Below are 11,722 nucleotides of genomic sequence, written 5' to 3'. Positions count from 1 at the left end.
GATTGGGGGACCTTACAGATAATTGTATGTGTGGGGTACAGAGATGAGGTAGACATCATGCTAAACACTATTCAATGCAACTTATTATGTGACTTGCTAAGAACATTTTTGCTCCTGAACCTATTTAGGCTTACCATAACAAAAAGGTTTAATACTTATACTAATTTCAGCTTTCAATTTAAAGTACATTTGTAAAAGATTTTACTTTTTCTTTTTTTTTTACAAAATTCCACTTGACATTATGGGGTATTGTGTGTAGGCCAGTGACAATAAATCTCAATTTAATCCATTTTAAATTCAGACTTTTAACACAACAAAATGTACGATGAATGCTTTCTGAAGGCACTGTCTATGAACACAATGACATGTTGAGACATGACCAGGAATGGGTGGATGCACACGTGCACACACAGCATACGGTGGGGAAATGGTGAGAACACACCCTAAGAGAAATTAGACACTGCTGACTGGTGGAGTTCGAGATAGTTAGTAATAGGCACCAAATATTCCAATAGTGCCTTGTAGAAAGGTTAGCTTTAGGTTATGACTTTGAATCAGACCAATAACCCAGAATCAGTTAGAAGCCTGAATTAAACCTGACGACAACACAAACTCTTCAAATCCATTTTTTTTAATAGAAGTGCATAGTTGAACATTTTCTCTTATAATCTTGTCATACATATGGTTTCGCATTCAGAAACCACACAGCAAACACTTTTTTCACATTGCGTACTTGAATAAAAGAGAAGTTGAATCCCGATTGTCTTGCATAAAATTCACAAAACTACAGAAAGGAACTGCATGTAGAGAGGTTGAGGAGGGCATCTTTGGATTAAAGCCATGAGAAACTGAAAAAGGGAACCAGTTTGGGTTAAAGAAACAACATTGTGAATTACTTGTTGTCATTCAACCTGTTTAGAAGCTAAACAAGTCCAGCAAGCTAACATTTCCAACCTTAATTAAAGGCCTGGGAAAATTAGAACACCGCAGTGACAAGAGTGTTTACTAAAACATGTAATCATGACAAATGGTGTGGGAGAAACAAACTTGTTTTAGTGTTCACATGACACTGCAGAGTCACTGAGCCATTACACTGTCCACCACATAAGCTACATTTCCCACGAAACATTTCAACAAAAAGTATATTTGGAGATAAAGAAGGACAAAACATAATTAGCACAATGGATCTTTTTTGGCTCACGCAGGTTTAGCTGGCAAAAACAAACCCCACAACTACAAGCCAAGCATTGCCAAATCCTTAATACCTGAGGCTCAATATAATAATCTTTCAGAGTATGTTTAATAGAAAACTCACTATCAATACCATTCTAGCCTAGACACAACATATTATTTTACTATAAACTATGTGACAGAACACACCTTCTCGCTGTGATGTAGAGAATAAATCAATGAAACTACATGGTTGATTTATGTAATCAAGTGGTATAATCAACTATACTATCTTCATTTAATATCTTCATTAAATGGTTCAGCACAGGGCTAGTCAACATTCTCAGATGTTTTCTGCTGTCAAATACATATTAAATCAAATCTGGGAATTCTAACAAAGCTGAAGTTCCAGCTAGACTAGCAGGATTCCAATTTAGTCCATGCCGCTCTCCATAGTTTTCAGAGTTTGAAGTTCCACGATGCAAAAGGACTGGATAGGTGAGTGTATGGTAGAACCTTCACATACCCTATCGAACGAGGTAGGAACCATCATCTTATCACTTACTTAGACCTATCGAATCCTTGTGATCTGGGAACACTGAAATGGTAGAGCTAAAGGAAGAGACTAGTGACTGAAATGGAATCGGGCCACTGTCTAATGTGTTTGTGTCTATGCATTCATCTGTATGTGGGTTTTCCTAGGGGTGTATGCACATCTCTGTGGTACAGTAAGTTCAAACCTACTCCTCGGGCCCAACTACCGACAGCTAATGAAGCAGACATCTGCACTAATGCAGTAATGTTTCCTCAAATGAACCACCACAAGGCTCTCTGGGGTATGCGACACAGATTCCAGATCAGATACCACCATCAGAGCAATTCATCACTAGCCCAGATCTGTTGATGCTGTATAGTCAACTCTGGTGATAGGAGTTGGCAAGAGCACAAACAGATCTGGGAACAGGCAGATGTCTGGTAACTCAAAAATACAAAGGGGGGTATTAATAGAAACGTATCACCGTTTTTTGTAATGCAGGAATAACATGCTGAACAAAATTCAGAGCAAAATTGTATGCATGAAGTCAACCTCTGCATCACTTAATTTGTTCTCAAAATGTTATGATGTCATTAGGACAACATAATCAATGGTAATTCCCTAAATAAATATAGACGATAAGCTAGACAATAAGTTCCACATAAGATTTGTGTATATTTGGGCAGCTGAAGTAGTTTAGAGATCTAAATCTCAGAAAAACCTGAGAGAGAGAGAGAGAGAGAGAGAGAGAGAGAGAGAGAGAGAGAGAGAGAGAGAGAGAGAGAGAGAGAGAGAGAGAGAGAGAGAGAGAGAGAGAGAGAGAGAGAGAGAGAGAGAGAGAGAGAGAGAGAGAGAGAGAGAGAGAGAGAGAGAGAGAGAGAGAGAGAGAGAGAGTAAATTTAACACAGGTAAAAGTTTATTGGGATGAGTCTTGTCCTTGAGGCAAAAATATGTGATTTCCGGTAGATGGGCAAGCCTCACACTCAAAAATGTCTAATTTAAGTTTAGGTTTATGCATTAGGGTTAGCAGTGGGGTTAAGGTAGGGTTTTGGTCTTAATTTAAGTTTAGGTTTATATGCATTAGGGTTAGCAGTGGGGTTAAGGTAGGGTTTTGGTCTTAATTTAAGTTTAGGTTATGCATTAGGGTTAGCAGTGGGTTTAAGGTAGGGTTTTGGTCCTAATTTAAGTTTATGTTTATGCATTAGGGTTAACAGTGTGGTTAAGGTTAGGTATGACTTTGTGGCTGTGCCAGCTAGTGACCACTCTGCAGAGATGCCTCCAGAACAAGATTCATGACGGGGGAAAAAAGGAAACCTGCAATTTTAGAGATCTGACTGGGGCAGGCAGTTCATATCCATGAATGAACAGCAGTTGCATCCGGCATCTGGTATGTATCTCTCCACCTCTCTCTCTTTGTGGGGAGGGTGTGTGTTCTTCCCTTCGTTCTTTTCCAGATGGATGCCGACAATGAGGAGAACTATGGACTGAAACAACCCTGATAATAATGTCATCATGACATCACACTAACCAAGAACTCCAGACACACACACACACACACACACACACACACACACACACACACACACACACACACACACACGTGCTCGCACACACATGCCAGTAGATATCACGTGCTCAATCAATCATCAACTCATTAACTCCCTACTGAAACTGTACATAGATAAGTTGCACTAAAAAACGGCAAACTCTGCAGTTTTCAAGGACCAGGACTACTGAAACACATGCTGCAAAAATGGATAAAGTCATTCTCCAGGGCAATATTCTCCTCAAAATAAAGTTTCACTCAAATGCCTGTGACATTGAAATGAGCCTTTCAAAGATTCATTACATTAGTCCATCATGTATTCTCCAAATGTCCAATCTACTCCTCCTACACTTGGAGATGGCACTAACCAATGAGGCAGTCCCATGTACTCAGATGGGATACAGAGAGAAAACACAATTGAACCTTCATTGTTGTCTGGAGTCTTCGAAGGTACAAGTCATGATTTTTTCATCCGGTTGCCAGTCTTTTATAAGGATGTTCTATCCTTCGTAATGGTGTTGTGGTGTTGAGTAAAGCATCCATAAGAACTTGGTGATCAGTTTGATGGCCACGGCAGTCCAGGGTTGTGTTGATTTGGGCACACCATAGCAAAATGTTTTGCAACAGAAAACAAAAACGAGCATTTCTTATTAGATAAATTAAGATAGTACCTCCCTGCTTCACTCCGTTTTGGGCGGTTTTGTTCCTCCTGAACACAACCCTGTTTCCAGTCAATCACCGGAGCTGCTGATAGAAAACTTTGGATTACTATATATATATATAACCAGCGAGTGCGTTACTGTACATGGCCCCTTTGATTGTCATTATAATCCGCTATGAGATGTCCTTTATGAAACATACAATTGATTGATATGCTTCTGAGTTTGAACACTCCTTATAGTCTTTTGGTTGGGTTGAAGTGCACGCGGACAGAGAGCCAGGGGCATTAGGATTTAAAGGCATCAACAGAAGTTTATTGATCACCTGGCCAGCTGATATCTTTATTACCCCCTGCTTCCCCTACCATGCAGCTGAACTTCTCCAAAATGGCTTCCGCGCTGATCTGGGGCAGGCCGGCGTCCAGTGGACAGCCCTCCACCAGACTGTTCATGGGTGTGGCCGGCACCTGGAAGTCTTCCTCCATCCCAGAGTCCTCGGCGCCCAACAGGCGGCGACGGTGGTGCCGAGAGGCCGAGAAGCAGCGGGGGCGGGAGTCTCCGTCGATACCAGGCGACCCCATGGGGTCAAAGTGGTTGTCCAGCTCCTCAAAGTCCTCCGTCTCCCCGCAATGCACTTGCTTCTTGTCCCACTCCTTCAGGAAGTCCTTGAGGATAGGTAGCACTTTCTTGCGGGAGGCCAGCGCATTGCCTTGGAAATAGGACTTGATGTCGTTGAAGGGGCTGCTCATTGGAGAGATGCACAGATAGGGGTTCCGGGCCTTTTCTAATGCTTGGCTCACCTACAGCAGAATGTGAAACACACTTAAAAGTGTATTGCTATTTCATAGTTGCCGTTTTAACATGAACTAACAATCTCAAATTGTCATGCCTGCATATGCCTGAAAGGAAAAACACACTAATAAATAACAGCAACAGGCAGCATTGAATACTTTGATTTATCTCACTTACAGACATGCTTCATATCACATAATAATACTATTTCTTTTCACACCAAGAAATAGTTTCTGAAGGCCAAAATTAAACTAACAAGGTAGGTAGGTAGGTTGGAACACAAAGTAGACCAATTTGTTTTGTATATTTAAGCAGCAGGGAGGAAAGATTCACACCAATATTCAAATGGACACTTTACAATACACTGAACTTATATAAAATACTTTTCAGGGTCAGGAACAGAAATGTGCCGCACAAAATTGGTAAATTCTGCCAAGTCTATTAGAGGGCTAGGTGGAATTATTACCTATTATAAAACTTACCCATATCAAATCTTTACTATTATATTACCAACCCTATAAATATAAAATCATCTCACATCGTAGGGGTCTGGGGATCAATATAAGTTGGCAAGGCAGTGCAGTTCATACCTCCTCCCTATAGAGGGTGCTGGAGCTGTAGACCGCCAGCTGCCGATGGGGCTCGCTGCATTCATTGAAAGAGATTGTCATGACGACCACCGCACCACAACGATGTTTGTGACAGAACTCACAAAGCTCCCGTTGTAGGCTCTTCCGCTGTAGGAACATCTGTTGACGACGATGACGTACAACAGTAAACAACAAAACTATACCATATAGAAAACAGGCATGGGTTCAAATACTATTCAAAGTCTGTCAAATATTTTGAGCGTTTGCTTGGTTCCATTCTAAAAGGCAAGCTCAATCAAGTACAGATACAGTATAAATTACTTCAAATAGTATTTGATCCCAGGTCGGTTATGGCATTCTGGGTCATGTTTACTTGTCATGCAAATAGCCATGGTTATTGTCATAATTGTCATTTTTGTAAAAAAAAATATTTTGACCTTGTAATGCATCTTTGAAAATAAGCTACGACATACATAATGAATACAACAGCTTTGGTGACACACCTGTCTTAAAAACAAATGGTTTTGACCATTCGGTCCCTTCGCAAATTAAGTTTCTCCTCCTGACCAGTGGTGGCAAAAGTACCCAATTGTCATACTTGAGTAAAAGTAAAGATACCTTAATAGAAAATGACACAAGTAAAAGGGAAAATCACCAAGTAAAATACTACTTGAGAAAAGTAGAAATGTATTTGGCTTTAAATATATAAATGCATCAAAAGGAAATATAATTGATAAAATATACTTAAGTATCAAAAGCAGTGGTGGGCCATCAGGGCCAGCAAGGCCTTCTCTGCTGGCCTAAACATTATCAGAATATCATTTTTTTTTAAATATATTTTCCCACAAATATGTATTAAATTATTCCCCAGAGTAAGAATTACACTCTTCATTTCATAGCGTTCCTCTTGGTTGCAGTGCTTCCAGCCCCAGGTTGAGATTTGGAGGGCTGGTCTTTATGTTAGATATTTTATCCAATCATATTCAGCCATCATGTGTTGCCAGGGGTCTAAAATCTGCCCTCAGGCCTTCAGAATCAACAGTGCGGGCGCTTGTAGCTTAAAGTGAATGGAAATTAAAATTTAGTGTCAACCAATCAGCTTTAGAGTTGGCTATTGTACGCCTGCTGGCTGGCTCCAGTGTTACACAGGAGCCAGCTAGCAGGCGTAGTGTGTGCACGTATTTTGATTGGATTACCAATATTGAGAGGCAGGTCCTATATGGGCAGGTCTCAGAACTAGGAAACTGAAATTGATCAACAAATTAATTCGCGTACTACTAAGCTGTTTTTTCAACCCACAATGGCGGAAGGAGAAGATATCGATTTGGTCGAGGATATAATTATAACGACATTCTCAAGACAAACATTTCAAGAAAAGTTAGACATTGTCAGGAGAGGTAGATGCCGACGCTACAAAGCCTGTCACAGGCGGGAAAGGGGTTCGTTCGCCACTTTCAATTATGGGCGCTGTCAATGACTCACAGGCTCCGAGAAGCACTGCAAACTGTACTGCTGGGAATGCCTATTATTTGCAAGTGATTGATTTGGTGTTTGGAGCCACACTGGCTTTGCAGTTAGAGTTGTCTAACCAAGGCAGCAACGAGACACCAAAGTACGGCTGGGCACTTACACGCAAAGGTGCTTTTGAAAACCTTTGGGGACACCCGAGTGGATCTACAGCTCAACGAACAAACGCGCAGGGCAACGAAGCTGCACAATGAAAAGGTATTGTACTCTTCCCCTGCAATTCTCTGAATAAAAATGGCAATTTCAAGGTGACGCAACACCTGGTTATACTGCGTTTCTGTCTAAATGTATAGTGTCTAGAGCCATGGCATCATAATGATGGTAATAAGAGGTGGATTAATTCGGGTGGGACTGTGTAGGACTTCACTGAAGGCCCAGGCCCCAGAACCACGGCACGCTACTTATCAAAAGTAAAAATATAAATAATTTCAAATTACTTATATTAAGCAAACCAGACGGCACCATTTTCTTGCTTTTTAATTTCCAGATAGCCAGGGTCACACTCCAACACTCAGACATCATTTACAGATAGCCAGGGGAACACTCCAACACTCAGACATCATTTACAGATAGCCAGGGGCACGCTCCAACACTCAGACTTCATTTACAGATAGCCAGGGGCACGCTCCAGCACTCAGACATCATTTACAAATGAAGCATGTGTTTAGTGAGTCTTCCAGATCAGAGGCAGCAGGGATGACCAGGGATGTTCTCTTAATAAGTGTGTTAGTTCATGGTTATTATCCATAATTGTCAGTTACACAATTACACGATAACTGTGCCAGGTATTTGTAAAAATTAATACATTTGCAGTGGGACGGAGGAACTGCACTGCAGTTAAACAGAGTTACTTATTTGATGTGCACTCACCAGGAGTCAACTGTCTGTATTCCCTACAGTAGACTCCCACTTTCAACACCTCGTCTTCTGTGAGCAATGACGGCCACCCAAATATCAGGGAGTATTCTTAACTAACAGACATGACTCCTGTCACTATTGTTTAGCCTGGTCTGAAGCAACACTGTAGCTACTGATCTCATTTGTTTATGCTAATCAGACGGTACAATATACGCTCTGAGCCCTTAGTTCCATATAGCTGTCACTTTCGCTCCCAGATGTCTCTCACTGCATATAGTTGCACCTCCCCGAGGCAGAGGCTCCATTGTCAGAATGTGGAAAAAGATCACCTCCCAGGATTAAAAGTGAGTCTGATAGCTAAATTGGTGACATTGTATAGTGACTGAAGAGTATGACTGAAAAGGAAAGATTCTAATAGTGGAATAGAATTCTCCCAAAGGAGTAGGAATTATGACTTGGGGAATCATCTGCAAACCCAAATTCGTTAAAGAGTTGTTTACTCAAAGACAAAGTAGGCCATTTTAACGCATCGCTGATAATGGGGAAGAGTAAAGGTACACACGCACACGCACACACACACACACACACACACACACACACACACACACACACACACACACACACACACACACACACACACACACACACACACACACACACACACACACACACACACACAGTATGATGCTGAGAGAGTGATGTTAAAGGTAGACTCAGCAATATTCATTTACCATGAGGAGCACGGCAACGTCCGACACAAACAAAGACTGCGCGAAGCAAGAGGCTGCAATCGTCAGCATTTGTTGTCACGCGGCTATCACACTGCATTAGAGAGATGCAAACTCCTGTGCAGATGTTTAACAGTGTATGTGTTGGTGCTGACGAGTGCAGCCCCTTGCCTCATACTCTCTGGCTGCACCTGCTCTTATGGTGACCTAATATCGCTGAGTCTCAGTTTAAAGCAAGGTGGTGGCAGAGTGGATTAATTCAAGTATCGGCATGGTTAGACAGTACGTACATCTAGTGTCATGTACACAGCGCTGACTGCCAGTCTCAGGTCGCCTTCGGAGACAGCCTTCGTGTCTTTCAGCAGGATCTGCTCTGTAGAAAGACCTGTAACACAAGGCAATGGGACCCGCAGTATTACAATGGCAGCATGTAATTGGGTAATGACACTACTGTATGACAAGCACTACAGCAGATCATATACTGTATGTTGGGCCCTGTGTTTTGGTTAATCATGTCACATGCCCTGATATTTAACCTTTATTTGAGGCCTTTAAATCATTTTTTTTTTTACATGTAGGTCATGTGACATGATTAACCAAAACACAGGGCCCTACATATACAGTGTGTTTACAAAGGATTCATACCCCTTGACTTACTCCACATTTTGTTGTCTTACTGACGGAATTCAAAATTGATTAAAAAAAAATTTTCTCTCACCCATCTACACACAATACCCCATCACAAAGAAAAAGAGAAAACATATTTTTAGACATTTTTACAAATTCACTGAAAATGAAATACAGTCGTGGCCAAAGGTTTTGAGAGTGACACAAATATTAATTTTCACAAAGTCTGCTGCCTCAGTTTGTATGATGGCAATTTGCATATTCTCCAGAATGTTATGAAGAGTGTTCAGATGAATTGCAATTAATTGCAAAGTCCCTCTTTGCCATGCAAAATAACTGAATCCCCCAAAAACATTTCCACTGCATTTCAGCCCTGCCACAAAAGGACCAGCTGACATCATGTCAGTGATTCTCTCGTTAACACAAGTGTGAGTGTTGACGAGGACAAGGCGGGAGATCACTCTGTTATGCTGATTGAGTTTGATTAACAGACTGAAACCTTCAAAAGGAGGGTGGTGCTTGGAATCATTGTTCTTCCTCAGTCAACCATGGTTACCTGCAAGGAAACACGTGCCGTCATCATTGCTTTGTACAAAAAGGGCTTCACAGGCAAGGATATTGCTGCTAAATCAACCATTTATCGGATCATCAAGAACTTCAAGGAGAGCGGTTCAATTGTTTTGAAGAAGGCTTCAGGGCGCCCAAGAAAGTCCAGCAAGTGCCAGGACCGTCTCCTAAAGTTGATTCAGCTGCTGGATCGGGGAACCACCAGTACAGAGCTTGCTCAGGAATGGCAGGAGGCAGGTGTGAGTGCATCTGCACACACAGTGAGGTGAAGACTTTTGGAGGATGGCCTGGTGTCAAAAAGGGCAGCAAAGAAGCCACTTCTCTCCAGGAAAAACATCAGGGACAGACTGATATTCTGCAAAAGGTACAGGGATTGGACATCTGAGGACTGGGGTAAAGTAATTTTCTCTGATGAATCCCCTTTCCGATTGTTTGGGGCTTCCAGAAAAAAGCTTGTCCGGAGAAGACAAGGTGAGCGCTACCATCAGTCCTGTGTCATGCCAACAGTAAAGCATCCTGAGACCATTCATGTGTGGGGTTTCTTCTCAGCCAAGGGAGTGGGCTCACTCACAATTTTGCCTAAGAACACAGCCATGAATAAAGAATGGTACCAACACATCCTCCGAGAGCAACTTCTCCCAAACATCCAGGAACAGTTTGGTGACGAACAATGCCTTTTCCAGCATGATGGAGCACCTTGCCATAAGGCAAAAGTGATAACTAAGTGGCTCAGGGAACAAAACATTGATATTTTGGGTCCATGGCCAGGAAACTCTCCAGACCTTAATCCCATTGAGAATTTGTGGTCAATCCTCAAGAGGCGGGTGGACAAACAAAAATCCACAAATTCTGACAAATTTCAAGCATTGATGATGCAAGAATGGGCTGCCATCAGTCAGGATGAGGGCCAGAAGTTAATTGACAGCATGCCAGGGCGGATAGCAGAGGTCTTGAAAAAGAAGGGTCAACACTGCAAATATTGACTCTTCGCATCAACTTCATGTAATTGTCAATAAAAGCCTTTGACACTCATAAAATGCTTGTAATTAGACTTCATTATTCCATAGTAACATCTGACAAAAATATCTAAAGACACTGAAGCAAAACTTTTGGCCACGACTGTATTTACACCCCAGAGTCAATACCTTGTAGAAGCACCTTTGGCAGCGATTACAGCTTTGAGTCTTTCTGGGTAAGTCTCTAAGAGCTGTCCGCACCTGCAACATTTGCCCATTATTCTTTTAAAAATTCTTCAAGCTCCGTCAAATTGTTTGTTGTTCATTGCTAGACAACCATTTTCAGGTCTTGACATAGATTGACAAAGCAGACTGAATAAGGTTTTCCTCTAGGATTTTGCCTGTGCTTAACTCTATTCCCTTTTCTTTTTTATCCTGAAAACTCCCCCAGTCATTAATGATTACAAGCAGACCCATAACATGATTTAGCTAACACTATGATTGAAAATACGGAGAGAGGTACTCAGTAATGTGTTGTAATGGATTTGCCCCAAACAGAACACTTTGTATTCAGTACAAAAAGTGAATTGCTTTGCCACATTTCTTTGCAGAATTACTTTAGTGCCTTATTGCAAACAGGATGCATATTTTGGAATATTCTGTACAGGTTTCCTTCTTTTCACTCTGTCAATTAGGTTAGTATTGTGGAGTAACTACAATGTTGTTGATCCATTCTCCGTTTTCTCCGATCATCGCCATTCAACTCTGCAACTGTTTTAGTCGCCATTGAGGGGTTTCACCTGAGCAGTTTCCTTCCTCTCCGGTTAACTGAGTTAGGAAGGACGCTTGTATCTTTGTAGTGACTGGGTATATTGATTTACCATCCAAAGTGTAATTAACAACTTCACCATGCTCAAAGGGATATTCAATGTCTGCTTTTCTTTACCAATCTACCAATAGGTGCCCTTCTTTGCGAGGCATTGGAAACCCTCACTGGTCTTTGTGGTTCAATCTGTGTTTGAAATTCACTGCTAGACTGAGAGACCTTACAGATACTTTTGAGGTAGTTATTAAAAATCATGTTAAACACTATTATTGCACACAGAGTGAGGCCATGCAACTTATTATGTGACTTGTTAAGCAAATGTGTACTACTGAACTTATTTA

The 11,722-nt window shown here is 41.4% G+C and overlaps 1 protein-coding gene across 1 annotated transcript in view; it reads right to left on the bottom strand.

Annotated features, from left to right (window-relative positions):
- Positions 1-4,042: 4,042 nt before the first annotated feature.
- LOC135551417 (exopolyphosphatase PRUNE1-like) overlaps positions 4,043-11,722 on the bottom strand; it is a 28,943-nt gene continuing 21,263 nt past the window's right edge. The window contains exons 6-8 of the mRNA XM_064982632.1: positions 8,696-8,790; positions 5,293-5,451; positions 4,043-4,710 (exon numbers count right to left, since the gene is read on the bottom strand). Of these exons, the coding sequence (XP_064838704.1) occupies positions 4,225-4,710; positions 5,293-5,451; positions 8,696-8,790 (740 nt within the window). The 3' untranslated portion in view covers positions 4,043-4,224. The remainder of the gene's footprint in view (positions 4,711-5,292; positions 5,452-8,695; positions 8,791-11,722) is intronic.

Source organism: Oncorhynchus masou, chromosome 13, assembly GCF_036934945.1.
Source record: "Oncorhynchus masou masou isolate Uvic2021 chromosome 13, UVic_Omas_1.1, whole genome shotgun sequence".
NCBI classification, from domain to species: domain Eukaryota; kingdom Metazoa; phylum Chordata; class Actinopteri; order Salmoniformes; family Salmonidae; genus Oncorhynchus; species Oncorhynchus masou.
This window is presented reverse-complemented; position numbering and strand designations above follow the sequence as displayed.